This window comes from Mauremys mutica, chromosome 4 (genome assembly GCF_020497125.1).
Source record: "Mauremys mutica isolate MM-2020 ecotype Southern chromosome 4, ASM2049712v1, whole genome shotgun sequence".
NCBI classification, from domain to species: domain Eukaryota; kingdom Metazoa; phylum Chordata; order Testudines; family Geoemydidae; genus Mauremys; species Mauremys mutica.
Genome location: NC_059075.1, coordinates 110388021 through 110406324, shown reverse-complemented (window position 1 = coordinate 110406324; position 18304 = coordinate 110388021). Strand labels below are relative to the sequence as shown.

Below are 18304 nucleotides of genomic sequence, written 5' to 3'. Positions count from 1 at the left end.
TATACTGATTCAAACTGGGTTTTCCAGAGACCACCAGACAAAGAACGGACTTCTGGTACAAAATGTCAGAGTTTAAACTAACACAGGGCCTTCTTCTGATTCAGCAAATGGACAGGACCCTTGTGGAAGAGTTGGAAGAACTTTGACTTACTAGGACCCTATAAGGCTGATAGGTGACCTCTGAGAAGTTTTTAGCATGCATGTAAGAACTTTTATTGTTTTTATGTGTTTTCTCTGTAATGCTTTTACCCTAAGAATACATGTATTTAGTTTTTGTGAAGGCTTAGTGGTAACTGGTATACACTGCTGTAGCCCCTGGAGAAAGGTTAACCACAGGTACTGGACCTGGGTCCAGCATGCTGGGGAAATCACAGTGAAGTGGAGAGGGACTGCAAGCCTAAACCTCGAGTCTGGAGGGAGAGAGGCATGGAGCTCTGCCTGAGAGGCATGTTGGCTAGGAGCTTGAAACCATAAGTGGGTGTCCTCAAGGAAGACCTGGGGTGGAAAGGTGGTCAAAAGTGCAGCTAACCCTGAAACTGTGAAATCATTACCTTCAATGTTGACATATTTGTAATTTTGCTGTGGGCAATTACAAGGTCGGTAATGCCAGGTGCAATTTTGTTCATCCCAATAATTGTAGCTGTAGGTGCCCTCACTGCCTGACTTTCGGTGTGTGTTGAAGTAGTCACAATAGACGGCTGAAAAAAGCAAAAACAGAATGAAAGGTTGAATTTTTCAATTTATGGAATGTAATTCCTCAAAGGATTCAGAATAGGAGGAAGAAAGCGACTCAGTGGTACTTGGTGACTCAAGGTAAGCCCTCCAACCTCGACCAGGGCCGCCCAGAGGATTCCGGGGGCCCGGGGTCTTCGGCGGCGGGGGGCCCCGCTTCGGTGGTAAGTCGGTGGCGGGGGGTCCTTCCGTTCCGGGACCCGCCGCCAAAGTGCCCCAAAGACCCACGGCGGGGACCCCCCTCCGCCGAATTACAGCCGAAGCGGGACCCGCCGCCGAAGTGCAGCCCCCACCGCGGATCTTCGGGGCACTTCGACGGCGGGTCCCGGAACGGAAGGACCCCCCCGCCGCCGAATTATCGCCGAAGACCCGGCTGCACTCCGGCGGCGGGTCCCGCTTCGGCTGTAATTCGGCGGAGGGGGGGTCCTTCTATCCCGGAGAGGAAGGACCCCCCACCAGCGAAGACCGGGAGTGAAGAAGCTCTGGAGGCCCGGGCCCCGCGAGAGTTTTCCGGGGCCCCCGGAGCGAGTGAAAAACTCTCGTGGGGGCCCCTGCTGGGCCCGGGGCATGGGGTAAATTGCCCCACTTGCCCCCCCCCCTCTGGGCGGCCCTGACCTCGACTGTGGGTGAACTGATTTGAATCTGTGTTCTAGTGAAGTGTGAGTTAATTTCCTCCTTTCAAAAGAAAAGGGGCAGATGTAGGCATTTAGATATTTGTAATGTATAATATATTGATGTGTTAAATGGAAGCTATCAAGAACTATAGCTTTAAAGGTTTGATTATAATACTCTGTGAAGCCTATGCATAAAATTTCTTCTATATAACAACCACTGATAATTTTTCTTGCTTTATGGAGCCCCAGCCAACCCAGCTTTCTCTGTTTATTTCCTTGCAATCTGCACAAAGATGATTTCATCACAACTAAGAGAACAGGTTTTTTGTTTTGTTTTTTTTACAATATTGTGTTCCCTCTACTGTCTAGTTGGCTGTCAGTTCTGCAGTAGCAACAGGGAAAATATATTGCAAGATTATTATTTGTGACTGCTAGATTTTTCTCCCTCATTTCCCCATGACATGGTAATGTGTTTCTGGTGAGGTTAATGCTGATGAAATGTGCAAGGTTAAGAGCACTACAGGATGAAGTCATCCATTTATCTAGAACACAGATACAACATGGGTAGTGGCTACACAAGCAATCCCCCATGCTGCTCTATCAATGTACCTTAATCCTGTAATAATAATGTGTCCCTTAAGCCCCTTTATAATTGGACAAAGCGTAAAATGAATTGAAAACAAAAGCTAGTAATAAAAATCACATATGTCATTTTTTAAAGGTGTTCAAGAAACTTACGACAGAACTCTGGGGCTCTCCAGTCAATGCAGACACCTACATCTAAGCATGCCTTGGCATATACTGCAATGGCATCACACATGCATTCACAGTCTCCTCCAGAGTCACACCCACAGGAGTCTCGGACACAGGCATCATAATAAGGCATGCGGTATACCTTTGATTGAGAGAGAAGGAATAAATTGGTTAACCAGGATTCTCTTGTACCTGTGCATTGGTCAATAAAGTTTCTTTCCTGTTTCTAGCTGGGCTAAGCTACAGATGTTAGCTCAGGGTAAAGGGAGAACATTCAGAACATGATCTGCTCTGCTATGTGAGAGTATGAATTCTTCCTCTAGTTGTTGTGTAGTAAAATAAGCACAGCAATAATACAATTCCAGTTCAAACCGTAATCTCTAGTAAAAACTTAGGCACTGCAAAATATCAATAGAAAATTATGACATTTTGAAGGCTTTCTCTAGATCCGTATGTGTACTTGAACAGCTATATATAGTTTCCATGTGATTAGGCAGCAAAACACACCCACTCAAATAGAGGCACCTAAGTTCAGCAGTTTCATACCCTGCACGGACACACATGAACACTGTTCACATTTCTCACTTGAGCTCACTTCTTGAAGACATGTTACAAACAGGAGGTACAAAAGATTAAAGTGAAGCAGGTGCAAGAATACATTTCATGCATGTGGCATTAATGCATCCTGGGGAGGAGGAAGGTACACACTGAAGTATGAGCGGATCATCCTTTGGAAGACTGTAGACTATGTGTAAAGAAGGCCAAAAGCTTGCTTACCTTACTGTGACATGGAGCAAAGACCTGGCTGTTGATGATGGAACACTTCCTCTCTGCCCAAGCTTTACGATAAGGGTTCTTGCTACAGGGATCAACTACAAAGAACACATCCCCGCACATAGGATTTTCCTTCCAAGAATTTACAAACTCCAGTTCATTTGCTGCCACGTATTTGCTTCGAGTTTCAAAGTCATCTCTCATGTTCCCATTGTAATTCCCACACAAACCGCAGAGGTGATCCTACATGAAGAAATGAAAGCGTTAATATTAGGTTGCCCCTTATTTGCTAATTGCAACCAATTGTCTGAATTATCTTTCTGTTATCTGCACCACTTCCTGTTTCTGATCCGTGATTGCAATCTGTAAATACTGTGCCAGATACCATTAGTTTTTTGTATGTATAGCCTTTCTCGTTAAATGAACAATGGAAGGAAATAGTGGAGTTCTTCCTCAATAGTTTTCACACACAGAGATATAATCTGCACCTTTATGAAGTCAAAATAAATTCAAATGCCCTGTACAAATTTCCCTGCCCTTCTGGGGGATGAAAGGATGTGTTGTCATTTGGACAACACATTAGCTATCAGCCCAATATTCATGTTGTGAAGTTGGGTAAGCAGCTAATAAGCAGCCTCCAGTGAAGATCTTTGCTGCTCCGGGAGGGATGGGAGTTATGAGAGGCCTTTCTAGGAGACCCCTGCTGGTGTAGAAAGTTGTTACAATTGCCATCTCATGTGCAGTTTGATTTGAATGTGGGGGTAAATGTATTTAACAAAGAAAGTTAAGGAAAGTATATTAGGAAGTTACTCTGAATTACCTGTGCTTCTCTGAAGATCTTGATGAAAATATTCATGTGCTTGTTCCAGATAAGAGTCATGTTGTATTTTCCTGGGATAATGATATCGAACATCAGGTGAAGGGCATTCTTTTTCACGTGGAATTGTGTCAGAGGATTGTCCCCATATACAAAGTAGGTTTCCTCTGCCAGTATAAGTGTCATATTCTGAAAGCAAATTGGCCTGTAAGTTATAATATACCTCTCAGTATGTCCCTTTCTGTCTTTGTAACATTACCAGGAATCACTAACGGGTGCTGCTACAGATTGTCATTTCTCTGTTTTTCTGAACTGACTGATTGTGGTTAGCTCTTGGAAAATTATTTATTGTCAGCTGAGTCACAGTCCCTAGATGATGAGCATCTCTGCCTGAGGCCTGGTCTACACTACAGACCTATATCAGTATAAACATGAGTGATGTAGTTGTACTGACCTAACCCCCCCACATGTAGACAGCGCTAAGTCAGTGAGAGAGCTTCTCCCCTAGACAGAGTTACTGCCTGTCAGAGAGGTGGATTAACTACACTGATGGGAGAACTCTCTCCTCAGTGTAGAGCATCTTCATTAAAGCACCACAGCAGCGCGGCTGCATTAGTGCAGCTGTGCCAATGCAGTGTTTTAAGGGTAGATGTGCCCAGAGTGTCTATTTCTCAACATAATTTCGGAGGTGTAGATGTAGTCTATGTTATGCTTATGTAAGAAAGCAAAGCTGTGCATGATGCCAAAACATTATTCTCTTCCATCTGCACCTATCCCATGCAAAGGTAAAACCTAGCCTGCCCCTAGCTGCCTCGATCTGTTCTATGAATATCCAAGTTTTGATGAACATGAAACAAACCCACCATGTTTCATGGTCAGTGTAGGGTGCAACAGCACTTTGAAATGGATTGTTTTGTTGTATATAACACTGCCATCACACTTATTTTATCTGTGTGCAACAGGCTGAAGCACAGAGTTTTATTTCCATGATTTAAAATGAGTAGATGCAAAGTTACATGGAGAGATGGTAGCTAATACTGAGTTGATCAGTTTTGCCTTTCATGCACTCTTGTACTTTTACATCTTTCCTGAGAGCAGTGGTGCACAACAACAGTTGCTTTTGGACCAATAATAGTGTTCCTCTGGAGCAAGTATTTAGGAGTTAAGTGCAAAAGAAGCTACTAGCTTCTTCAGTAAAGCATTGGCATTTTGCCTTTGCTGTTGCTAATTAACCAGGTGGCAAGTGTGTACTGTATGTAGTGACAGTTCCCTGGTCAAAAACTCAACAGTCTGTGGTCCTCATTTGGTTTGCTATTGAAGCATGACTCTGAGATAATCTAATATTGATGTACTTTTGGTTCCCTCAGGACTAAGAACCACAAACCTACAAGGGAGGATGGAAGTTCTTTGGTAATACAGAAAATAAGAATAATCAATTTTTCTGGTTTATGTATGCACCAGCAGTGAGATAGTAGAGGAACTAGAGGCAATTGGAGCCAAAACCCACTAGCTGGATTACAGGGATTTTTTTAGGATTCATACGCTGACCATGATGAGTCTTCCTTAATTTCACACACTGCCTTCTTGGCTTCAGTCTGTGGCTCAGGCAACATGACTGATACTCTTCCGTTGCAGGATTTTCCAGTGTGAGGGTAAAATCCAAGGCTTTACTCTCATGGCTTTTAGACAGACCACAACTTCGGGGAGTGAAAGACTGAGCTAGGGATTTCAAACCCTACTCCAAAGCTCTAGGTCACCAAGTAGATTGCCCTATAAGACTTGACTGTAGACTCCTACACTGATATGAGGGCCAACTTGGATGGATAAAAGCAGCATGATGTTCTTACCCCAAGGTTGATCTTGATGGACCTGGAACAGGTGACTCCTGATTTCCCACAGATGACATTCTCAGTCACAATTTTAAAGGTGGAGTGAGAGCTGTTCATACCACAACCATCCTAAAGGAGAGAAACTGAATTGCTTAACCATTTGAGAGTTCAAAGTAACAAGGTGAACAAGAAGATTCAATGTGCTGAACTATCGCTTCAGGGAGTTTGCCTCTCAGCAAGACAGGCCAGCCTCACACACAATATCCTCAGTCACTGTGGAACATGCTATAATTCCATCTCTGACTAGCTTCAAATCCAGTTATCAGATATCAAGGAAATCATTTCAGTGGAATTTGTATATGTGCATCCCTCAGCTTCTGGGGTATTCTATGGCTTGTGGCAGCTTGGGCATGTTATCCATTTCAGAAACCACATTTTTGCAGGGGGAAAGGAGGGAGTCTGTAGGGTACTTCACCCTTGCATGGTGTTACTCTTAGAAGTACCAATGATCAAACTGCTGATCTGGTTTTAAGAATTACATCACTTCATTAGAAAACACCGTCTAGCTGGTGCAATATGCCTATGTGGGTAGGTCATCCACAGGCACTCAAGTATGTTAGGAAATTTTCTTTGTGTCTTTTGTGATTTCATATAAAATGTTGGGAATATGTTTGGTTGGTGTTGTTTTGTTTTTTGTTGGGGGGGGGGGTTGTGTGTGTGTGTGTGTGTGTGTGTGTGTGTGTGTGTAAAGGGTTTTCAGATGAGGTCTTCAAATGAGCCCTAAATATGTCAGAGTTCATAAATCAAGCCATTTCTTGGCAATGAGTACATTGCCATAAGAAGCACTAGCACTGATGTTACCGTAGCTAGTATGTATTCGCAGTTGCCATCAAACACAAAGCGCTGTCCATCAAAAGTGGTGACATGTCCTTCTCCATAGAGGGTACATGTTGAGGAGCATTTAGATTTCTGAACACATTTCCATTTGCCTCTTGTACAGGTGCTAGCGGTGAGAAGAAAATTCTTGTTAGGAAGTTTTCAAGGGTATGCAGCTTTAACTCATCACTACATACACACATTTTGTATATGCTGTATTAACTTCATTGATTAGTTTATATATGCAATGTGGTCAAATTATGATTAATATGGGAACTGTAACTTCAAATTTCCTGACTTTTGTGAAAATTAATGCATACTAAAGATGAAATTTTAAGTATATTTTTCCATTTAATTTACTTTAAAAAAGAGAAAACATGAGGCATGACAGGTTACATTGCCTTGAGTAAACAGCTCTTCTTGTCACTAAAGCAGATTTTGCTGTCCCTTTGGTTATTTTAATGAGAAGGTGTGGACAGGGGTGCTGGAACAATTTTTATGGTGGGGGTGCTGAGAGCCATTGAACCAAACTGTAAACCCTGTCTATAATGGAAACCATTTCAAGTCAGGAGGTGCTGCCGCACCTCCCTGCACCCCTAGTCCAGCACCTATGAGTGTGGAACTGGAAATGGTAGCAACTGCTGATTGAGAATGTAGCTAGAAAAGATGGAAGTAATATCGATGGGTCAGTTGATCTATCTAGAGAAAGGGAAGAAGATGCACTTTCAATTATGGTGGAATTGATATACTTTTCTAGTATGGCTTATAGTTTGAGGGCGCTATTGGATCCCACACTGCTGCTGGATGTGCAGATAGCAGCAATTGTCATTATAGCCTGTTTGTGGCTGACCAGGAGACCACGACCTTTCCTCTTAGATATAGACATTGTCACAGTTATCTGTGGTTTTGTCACTTTCACGCTTTATGATTATGGCAGAATTTGTTTAGCTCCGACCCTCAACTGCTACCTATTCTTCTTCTCCTTGCAACCATACTGTTGCACTATATGCTTGTACAGTCTAGACAAACAAATAACTAGCAAGGAGAAAACTTGTAGATTCTTACCAGGTTTTGCATTCGGTGTGGATTTCTTCCCCTTTTTTATAAGAGATGCCACCATATTCACAGGGACACTCATCAGGTGGTACACACATTCCATCTAGATTCTCATATAGCCCATCAGTGCAGACACAGCCTGATTCACACCTAGTGGGTACCTAGGAGAGATCAGGAAATTGCAACATGAGACATTAAAAATGTCGCATGAAGGAAAGGATGGAAGAGAATGGATTGAAACATTTTGTTTTTATTGACCTATCGCCTCTCTTCAGTTTTGCTTTGCGTTATTTATTTGGTGCCAAGAGTCAGCCTATGCTATTACTTAAATCACTTTTACTTGTGCAAGTTAATGCCCTGTTATACAAGTTTTACTGCAGTTGTAAAATATAGCTAGTGTCTGAGACAATAAGCTTTCTGGGGACTCCTTGAAAAAAGTTGTATTTCATGGGTACCAGCTGCTCAGACAATTGAAGAATAATGTATATTTCTTTCCAGCACAGAAGTCTGTTACACTATAATTCTGCTAATTGCTGTTTCTTTATTTAATAAGAAACCTTTATTACATTATGAAATATATATATTGTTAGGTATATATATCAATATATACTGTGATTTGTAACTCTCTTCCTGTAATCAGTCAATATTTGGTGCACTTGAATTTTTTTTTACAAAGTTCTATTTCTTGATATATCATCTTTTATTGTTTGGCATGGAAATCTACAAGGCAGTTTATTAAGTAAGTATTGCAATTTTCATGAAGATTCACTGTCTCACTATTGTTTATTGATAGTTCTTTTATGGCCTCCATTACAGTGGTATCAGAATACCTATCTGAAATGTATTTATTCTCACAACACTTCTGTGATTTAGGCAAGTACTTTTGTCCCATTTTACAGATGAGGAACTGAGAGATTAAGGGCCAGATTATTTAAGGTATTTAGGTGCCTTGTGTGATTTTTTTTTTAAAACTAGTTGATTTCAATGGGTGCTAGATGCTTTTGAAAATTCCACTAGGCATCTAAATATCTTAAAAAATCTGGCACTAGGAGGTTTGCCCAAGGCTACATAGGAAGACTGTGACTAAGCAAGGAATTGAATGTGGGTCTTCCCAAGCCTCAGGCAACCACTGCTCCACCCTTTCTCTCACAGTGTGTTTCCATCACCGAGATGTGATCATAAAGATGTGGAACTCACACATTCAATTCCAGTGGCCAGCATCTGACAGGTAGGGGAACAGGAGGCTCCATATTTGTTCTCTGAGTTCTGTGAACATGACACATATTTTCTGGGAGGCTTGCAGTTTTCTAGCAGAAAAAAAAAGAGAAACAGAAAGTTATGAAGGGATAATTCGTTACATGGGGAAAATAATGCTTTTGAAGGCGAAGGTAACTGTAGCCAAATGCATACCTGAAGGGTCTTGAGGTTTACCAGTGCAACTCATCTTTCCATTAACACAATAGCTAGAAAAGAAAAGAGTATTTCAGTGTGCATCCCTTACTAAACGGGACAATTAAAGCTCACGTTGGTTTATGGTTTTAATTTTTCCTCTTTGAATGTGATACGCTCCTAAGAAAACAATGTTCAGGCTTTTTGTCAAATAACTTCATCCTTTTCCAAGAAGCAAACGTTCCAGCTATGCCTCTTGAGCCTCCCAGTTCCTTCAACATGGAATACAAGCCAACATGCCTCTGCTTACTCTTTGGACTGCAACAATATAACCAGTAGTGTCAGTAATGTATGCAATGTGAGGCAGGGATCCTGTTTATGTGTTGGCACAGCACCTGGCAGCATAATTCTTATACCTCCTAGTGCTTCTCCAACATTTTCAGGGAAGACTAGATTTTATGTGCCTAATATTTCCAAGGTAAAAGAGAAACAAATTTAAAAAAAAAAAAGGTGGGGGGCAACAGGCCTATTGTAAAAAAAAAAAAAAATCTCTGCAGTTTGACAAAACCAAACACATGAACAAGCCCTCCCTTTGCAGTATGTTCATTTCTTTTAACTCACAAACTTACCAGGTAATGCCACCAATTATAGTCGACTGGTCAGGTAGTATGAACCTCTTATCTTCCAGGTAGCAGGGACACATGGATTTACGCACACATTCACTTCTGTGGTTCAAGTAGGTACCTTTAGGACAGTTGCAGCCATCAATAGGGATGTCAGTAGGATAACATTCGAGGGTTTGGTCGGAAAGTGACAGGCACGTCCTATCACAGGCTTCAGTGTGGTAACTGAATGTCTGATTGCCAGTACAGGGAATGGCTGTAAAATGAAGAAAAGCATGTGAGTTACACTTAATTTCCCTGATTTTTCCTCAAAGGGGTGCTGGAGCCAGGGGAAGGTGCTGAATTATATAATGCCAACAGTTTCAGTGTTAACTGCTGTCTTTGCTTCCCTCTCTCAGAGTGTACATCCAATCAAAGCATGGCTCCTTAGTGCGCTTTGCTGTGAGGAGCAGGAGGGTCTCTGGGAGTAGAGTAGGCCCTGCAGGCCATCCTTGTAGAAACCTCAGGAGCTGCAGGATTTCCCCTAGATGGAAAATCAACTGACCCTCTGGGTGATATCAAAGGATGATGACTATAGAGCTGTGTGTGCTGAAGTTTCATGAGTAACTTTAGTCATCTTTGTGCTTCTTCCATGGGAGTCGGTGATAAAGTTCAGAGAACATCCTACTTTTTGGGGTAGTTTTCATTTACATTCTTTATGAAATCAAGCCACTCCTAAAATGCAAATTCAGTAGAATTACCTACAAAAGTGATTTTTTTGTGCCCGAAACTACTCCATGATACTTAATGATATTCCAGCAGCTTAGAGAGAATTTTAGAAGTAGAACTGGTCTTAACCCAGGAGAGGACAAACCCAGCCCAATTTTGTTCCATATCAAACACTGGAATTTTCCAAATGGAGGTATGTTTTTCTGAGTTTTCTAGGTAGCAGTGATGATATAGATATGCATCTGATTACAAACTTTTAAGAGCTAGTTGGGGTCACTTACTGCAGTTGTCTACAGTGTCCCTCCAGTTTACAAGGATCAGCCCCATTGAAGCACACACTCTTGCATAAGATCCCAGTGCAGAACAAATATAAGGAAAGGTTTCCTCATAGTTACAGGCTTGGTAGATGCATCTCTGAAAACAAACACAGAGTATTCTGTTAGGTCAGATGTTTGGAAGTCATCAGCATGCTCGGAAATAAATAATGCATTTAATAGATTACATGGAACAATTGAAAATGAACATATGTGTCTGAGTGGCTGATGTAAGTAAAATATACTTAGCACTTATACAGTGCTTTTCATCCTTAGATTTCAAAATGCTCCACAAAGCTGAGTGTAAGTATCATTATCTCTATTTTACAGGTAGGAAAACTATGCTCAAAAAGGTTAAATACCTTTGACATTGTTCATTTGGGGAAGTTTCTTGGGAAATACTAAATCAATTAGCTGTGTGAGACAAAAACCTATCTTCTCCTTCCTAGTGACTAGGGGATAGCAGTCTGTGATCATACCAGACCTTGCCTGGCTAGGAGAGAGGTGTTTTTGAATGATTCTTGGTCCTGAGCCCCTCTTGTGCTCCCACACCATGTAGTGCTTCTCACTGCCTCGCCTCAAGACCTTAGTAGAAGCTCCTACCTTGTAAAAAGGAGCAGGATTCACCACAGAATGGCATTTCTCAAACACTGTGCCCTTCTTAGTAAGACTGGAGCAATGGGTCTCTGCAGACATTTCTAAACGAGAGAAACAGTCATGGATGTTAAGCAATGGAGAGGTCAAGAATAAGAGATAAGGAGGTGTCTGTGTCTGTCTTATTTAATTCATTGAGAAGGTAATACTAGTTTTCAGTCACAGAATTGGAAAGCCAGAGACTAAGATCTCAAAGGACTTCAGGATATCAGTGGGAGTATCAAGAGGAACTCCTCCAACTTATCAAGGGTACTTCAAACCCATAGTCAGATCTTTAGAGAGAGATCTTGTCATAGATTGGCTTATATAAGTATATTCTAGAAATCTACATCTTCCTATAGATGAAGGAATCAGTGATGTACAGTCCTCTTCTTCTCGCTTAGACCCTTTGTTCCCCTGTGGATGAGCTTATGGTAATCATTCAGAAAGAGCAAGTCAGTTGGGGTGATCTGATAGGTCAGGGTATTCGACTTACTGTTCAATTGACTCATAGAGCAAGGGTCTGTGTCCCTCTCTGCAGCAGAGTGGCAGTTCCCTGATCTCCAGGAGTCCACAAACAGGGCTGCTGTGCCTTCAATAATATCCATGCTGGTCATGAAATCGTCTGTAGTGTCTCCATTGTAATTGCCACACAACCCTGATCACATGGGGAACACAAGGGACGAATGAAAAACAAGGAACATTTATTCACTAATAATGATATGTCTTTGCTGTATAGTAATAATAAAATGTATCAGTAATTATAACTGGAGTGATAATGAGTACTATGGATTAAATGGGTTAAGCATTTCTGTTATAAAACTGTTTTCAATCACTCATAACTTTGTCTGTTTCACTTAGTAAGTTAAAATTCACCAAGTCTGTTCACTTCCTTCAGGTGAATTTGTATGGAAAGCTTTTTGGAGAAAAATAATTCAGTTATTTTAAAAAATAAAAAGAAAGGGAGAAAATACTCTCCCAATTCCAACCGAAAAAAGTTATTGTCACTTTTTTTGAATGGCTCTAACACTAACATCAAAACAATTAGGGATAGAAAGTTAGAATGTGGCATGGAATATAGCCCTCACTGAGCACTGGAATTGAGTGTTCCAGTAAAAGTTGGCTTTGATTTGGCTGAGTTTTGAGAGCTTGAAGAAATTTCTCTTTCTGCACATGCAGTGATCTGATGCTGTTTACAGCATTCTAAACAAAAAGTTGTGCAGAATATGTATTCCTGGCTAAATCTGCTGCACAGTAAATACGTGTATCCCCTAAGGTGCCCATTGGTCAAGAGAACCATTGGGTTCTTGAATAATCAATGTAATCTTCTAAGATGCACCTTGAATTAGGTTGGGCTATATAGGTGCCCTGACTCATTTGATGTGTAGTAAAGTACATGTTGGACAAGGCAGGGTTTCACAGGCACTCTTGCCTTTTACAAAGCACACCTTGTAGAAGCTAGGTTGGGAAATCAATGTTATTACAAAAGAGTGTGGACATTGCGCCTAGTCTGTGCTACTTCAAATTCTATCAATTGCTTTTGTTAAGGTTTCTGGAAAAAAGCTCTTATCAACACACAATAGCTTTCCATTGTAGTTTTTTAGAATCATAGGAAGAGTCTATCCATTATACAATGGCCATTAAAAGACACAATTTCACCGCCTCCCTCCTTCTTAGTGAAATGTGGAGGAGGCTGGATTTCTTACCTAGGGTTCTGCCTTTGAAGAGAAGTCCAACTTTTATATAGACGTGAAACACTGGCCAAGTTTGAATTATTAGCTCCAGCCCAAAGGTGGTATACATTTGAATGTGGGTGGAGGACTGTCTGAAAATGGTGATGTCACCTAAAATAAATTAGATCATTTAAAATAATTACTTTGATTTATCTATTTATTTTAAAATCAGATGAATGAAATGTCTAAACCAGTCTTGCACATTCCACATTCTCCCTTGTTCTGTACCTGATCTATAAGGCAGCCACCTGAGTTCATCATCTGTGAGAAGTTCATTTTGAGAAATCACAATTTTGTCCTGTGAAGAAGAGGGCACAGAGTCATCGAATCATAGAAATGTAGGGATGAAAGGGATCTTGAGAGGTCATTTAGTCCATCTCTTCACACGGAGGTAGGATTAAGGATACGGTAGACATCCCTGATGGGTTTTTGTCCAACCCATTCTTAAAAATCTCCAGTAACAGGGATTTCACAACCTCCCTTGGTAACCTATTCCAGTACTTAACTATTCTTGCAGTTAAAGTTTCTCCTAATATCTAACCTTAATCTCCTTTACTGCAGATTAAGATGATTACTGCTTGTCCTACCCTCTGTGGACATGGAGAACAATAGATCAAAATCCTCTTTTTAACAGCCCTTAACTTATTTTACGACTGTTATCAGGCTTCTTTTCTCAATTAATCTTCATCATTAAAAAATGTCTCAATCTGGACATTAATTGAGTCATTTCTGCATAGCTGGGCTGAAGGCCAAGTGCCTTTTACTTCCTGAGACCTGCAGGCAAACCAGTGTACCCACAGAGTGGGAGAGAGTTAGTATTTCTATTATCTTTATTTTAATCAACTATTACTGTCATGATATTTAGTGAGAAAAGATTCATTAATTTTTTTCCCTAGAAGACATCCTGCCACCCTGTTCTGATTTTTCACTTTTTTAAAACTGGTCATTCTATGTTCAGCACCCCTAACTTGCTGAACTAATGTGACATCACACATCTCATTGAAGTTATCGTTCCATTATGGAATACACTACCATTTGAAGCAACTATTTTCCCCTTTTCCCCAGATTTTCATATGACGACACCTGCAATGCCTCTGAACATTAACTTTGATAGACTGGCTACTGGAATGTTGCATAGGACTTGTGTATTGCACTCTTACCTTTGCAGAAAGGTAAATTATAGCAGTTAATGATGTTTCAGAATGAGAGTAACCAGACTTATCATACACAGCCATCAGGGTTCCATTGTACGGAAGGCTGGGACTCTGAAGGAAAACAAAAAAACACGGGTTATGTTGGGGAAAAAATAAACTATCCCCCAAGTCCATTTATCACCACAGAATCTTGTGTTGTTCTTGCTGTTTTACCCTGAAATTGCACTTTTTGGTGGTGTTCGTATAAGATGCCTTGTAACCCTTTTCATTCTCACAAAATGGAAGTGAACTTGAAGCAATGGAGGAAGAAGGTATTCAGTGGTGCATTTCCAATACATCTTTAACATTTTATTTCTACAGAGTGACCCTTCTTGTATCACAGCACATTACTAACACTGGGGACAGCCTGGTCTCTCCAACCTCTCTTTAAAAGAGAATATAGCGGGCTCCATTTTCAAGTGTGGGTTCCATTAATGCAGGATTTCAACATGCTACTTAAATGCTAAAAGACCTGACACTTAGGAATGAATATTTAAAATAGCTGCATTAAAAACTCAACATTTTTCAACTGTTACCAGTCAGTGATATCTTAGATACTGCAGTTTTATCCCATTCTATGTATAGGGAAATATTGTGGTGTCTCAGATACTAGGATTTCACTGTTAGCAAATGTTGACTTTTTAATGATGGCCATAGTAATGTATGGGGTGAAATGCAAAAAATTGGGTTTCCTGTGTATCCATTCACAGCCAATACCTTATCAGCATTTGCATCAAGGAAACCTATTTTGGCGATCCTTGGATTTTGGGCTTTTTAATTTTGCAGTTTGGGCCCTTTATTAGTTACTAAGAGACTTTACTGGTGATACAAATGTCAGAGACAACTTAAGCTGTTTGAATCCTTGGTGGCCAATTGCTGCTTATCTCTGCTTCTTTAACAAAAACAGTGTGGACCAACCAATAACCCTTTCAAGACTTCAACTAAACTATGAATAGTATTTTTTCCTCTAACAAGCGGCAGCCCTTTCTAGGGCAGATACTCAATGTCTGTTCTGGGGAAATTTCATTTCAGGTTTCTGTTTGTTCCAAGGTGATGAACAAGCAGATGGCATCTTCTTTGTGTCTGAAGCTAGGGCAGCCCTGTAAGTAAATATTTTTTACCTGTGGCAATTGTTGGTCAATCTTATGATGGATTCTGAATTACAAAGTTTACATTTTGTAATTATGTTTACTTGCAAGTTGGAGCCATTGAGTACAAACAGTTGAGACGTTATCAAAGATTTCCTGTTATATCTATATAATCTTACCCTTTGGACCTGGAAGTGACATTGGAAATAAATTTAACAAAGAACTTCTGTGTGATCTATCTGGGACAACTATTCCTGACAGCTTCAACCATCCTTATAATGATTATAGTGTGTTATAAAGTTAACTAATTATCCCACAGCCAACTGTGCATAGTTTCATTTCCTAATGCTTGGAGTTTGGGGGTTTCCTGACATTACATTATGCAACAATGCAAAACACTTGCCAGCTTTTTCAACACCAAATTGCTACTTGGCATCACATATGATATGTGGGATAAATGGAGGTCATTGGAAGATTTTAGTTTATACGGGGGCTGGGGGAGAGTGGGAATAAAGGTAGATTGTAAGTATGACACTTCTCTTCTGTTGATCTTGTATAGTTCACGATCTCTGCAGCTTACCTTCATGAGGATATATGTGCAGACTCCATGAAACCTGTATGACCTGGAATCAAACGTGGTGACAAAAGAGCCTCCCTCCAGGGAACATCTTCCTGGGCAGGGTAGTTCATTGCAATTCCACTGGCCCATTGTACATTTACTGGGGAAAACAAGAACATGCGTTAAATGACTATGACCAGTCTAGCGGGATTTGGTCCGACTCTCTGGGGGATTTGTTGTTTTTTGATTGCCTTACAACAGCATGTCTATGGTCATATCTCTGTGTAGCAGTATTTTGAAGTTGACAGCCTCAGGCTCTTCCCTTGTGGAAATCTGAAGATGACTGAACTGATCATCTTGGATAGTGGTCGATGTATGCCACAACGAGTAGCCAACATGAGATAGTACCTTACATGTTCTAAACTTTCATTGCCATTATCTCCTGAATTCTTTTTTTTGGCACTAAATGTTCAATAACTTCTTAATAAGGAAATGTATATATTAATATGTATATATTCCTTTTCCTCTGTGAATTTTTTGTGTTTTGCATTATCATTTGCTAAATATATTAGTAGACACTATTTATCTCAATCTGTAGCTGATAAGACACTTGTGTGATGGGGTGTCCACCTCACACAAGACTGGAAGGGGTTAAGCTGGCTGAGTAGGCCAATTAGCTCCACAGGTTGCACCTAGAAGAGGAGCCAGGGAGCAGGTAGTTGAGTGAAAGGAACAGGCGGGGCCTATGAAGTCAGGTAATGGGCTACAGATAGGGCTGTTGGGAAAAGCAGTCAGCAGTCACTCCGTGGGAAGAGGGAGGAGGGTTGGTGGAGCTGGTATGCCCAGGGAGAGTGGGAGCCAGAGGATAAGAAGAAGGCCAGGGAAGGAGCAGTGAGGGCAGAGGGAGGAAGCTGAGAACTGCTGAGCTGAGGGTCCCTGCACTCGAAACTGGAGAAGAGGGTGGGCCTGGGTTCCACTACCAGCCATCAAGGTGGCATAGAACTGGGCAGCCATAGGGAATGACTGCCTAGGACTGCTGATGTACTGTTCCCCAAAAGGGGAGGACGTTAGTAACCTAGCTGGAGTGCCAAGCCACAAAGAGGAAGCTGCAATTGAGAGTGGGGCTGCAGAGTGAGACAATGGGAGAAGACACCACCAGAGGGAAAGCCTGAGCTGGCAGAGCTAATCTCCATTACGGCCGGCAGGAGGCACCACTGTGGTCAGTGAACCTTCTGACACCTTGTACAGCTTGGGTCTCCATCAGCCATGTAAATCATAAATAAATCAATGATGAACAGTGTTGCATTGGAAATCAAATTCCTTTCTTTATCCACAGAATAGATACAGCATGGAAAACAGTAGAGCAATATTTTCCACATTGCAACACCAAATTATTAAAACATTAACCCAGGGGAACCATTTCTAGTGGTAAAAGGGGAGTTTAGTCTCCATGGTCCATTCAATGCTTTAAAACCTCCTGCTCAGTTTGCCAGCAAAGTTGACCATTAGTAATAACTTTGGTGATAGTTATTGTACATTTGCACAGAAAAAGGTTATATTTGTTTTTGTACACATAGATCAGGAAATTAGGCATTGTGGCAAACTCAGGACAAATGGCTACAAAGGGAGGGGTAGTAATTAGTCCCAGAGAGGTTAAAAGGCCTCTCCCTATCCATTGAGGAGAGAGAGCCCTGGAGAAATAAGGTTCAGCTGGAACAGGGGTTACCAGGAACTAATTAGGTTCAGCTGGCCCCAATTGCTGGAGACCTTTTAAAACCCTCCCTGGCATGGAAGCGGGCAGGCGGGGGAGGGGGGCGGGGGGCGGAGAGTGAGAGCAGCAGAGAAGCTGCCAGCAAGTAGGTGCAGCAGGACTCTGAACTCTTCCAGCAAGGAAGACTGCACTCTGTCCCCAGAAGGGAGAAAACCAGCACAAGGGACTGACTGAGAGAAGGCTCAGCCAGACCCTGCGCGACCTGGAAGGACTTTGCTTTGCCCAAGCCTGTGTCTCCAAGGCAAAAAGTGACTGAGCCAGCTGAGGAGAAGCAGGTACTTTGCCACAGCATACATTACTCTATCAGCAATTGCAGATGTAGGGTCCTGAGTGTTCAAAACAGATTTGTGTCTAGATGATGTAAACACATTTGTGTCTGTCTTCTGAAAGTCTGGAACACAATTACGTCAAATTTTCCAGCCACTTGGCCAGGATGCTTTCCACATGTTTCAAAGAAATCTGCCACCACTCACCAGGTCCTGCATGTTGCTTTCATGGTAACGCCAGGATCATAACTCTCCCCATTCAGTGTACATGGGCACTGGTCAATGGGAACACATGTTCGATTTTTTGAGATGTCATCAAGAACAGTGCCTATCAAGAGAAGCAAATACATTAAGTAGATCGTCATTTTCAGATGCTTAGCTACCACTTAGCTCCTCAGCACTCAGAACTGTTATATTATGTACCCTGTGTCTTGCAGAGGCAACATTTCAGAGAGTGTCATTTCAGCACAGCTTTTTGTACAGACTCAGAGATGTTGTGTATAGTGTGTTTTTCCATAGCTGCTAAATGTTAGCTCCCTTGTTTAGAATAAGATTAAGTCTCTATAAAGAATAACA

General features: G+C 41.4%; 1 protein-coding gene across 1 annotated transcript in view; it reads right to left on the bottom strand.

Annotated features, from left to right (window-relative positions):
• Positions 1-18304, bottom strand: part of LOC123369013 (mucin-17-like) — a 112524-nt gene that overhangs the window by 58704 nt on the left and 35516 nt on the right. Inside the window, exons 11-28 of the mRNA XM_045014391.1 lie at positions 17936-18056; positions 15713-15851; positions 14012-14116; positions 13080-13149; positions 12825-12962; positions 11615-11776; positions 11089-11183; positions 10453-10585; positions 9470-9719; positions 8862-8914; positions 8649-8758; positions 7461-7612; positions 6381-6522; positions 5538-5648; positions 3694-3879; positions 2877-3116; positions 2085-2241; positions 552-698 (exon numbers count right to left, since the gene is read on the bottom strand). Of these exons, the coding sequence (XP_044870326.1) occupies positions 552-698; positions 2085-2241; positions 2877-3116; positions 3694-3879; positions 5538-5648; positions 6381-6522; positions 7461-7612; positions 8649-8758; positions 8862-8914; positions 9470-9719; positions 10453-10585; positions 11089-11183; positions 11615-11776; positions 12825-12962; positions 13080-13149; positions 14012-14116; positions 15713-15851; positions 17936-18056 (2511 nt within the window). The remainder of the gene's footprint in view (positions 1-551; positions 699-2084; positions 2242-2876; positions 3117-3693; positions 3880-5537; positions 5649-6380; positions 6523-7460; positions 7613-8648; positions 8759-8861; positions 8915-9469; positions 9720-10452; positions 10586-11088; positions 11184-11614; positions 11777-12824; positions 12963-13079; positions 13150-14011; positions 14117-15712; positions 15852-17935; positions 18057-18304) is intronic.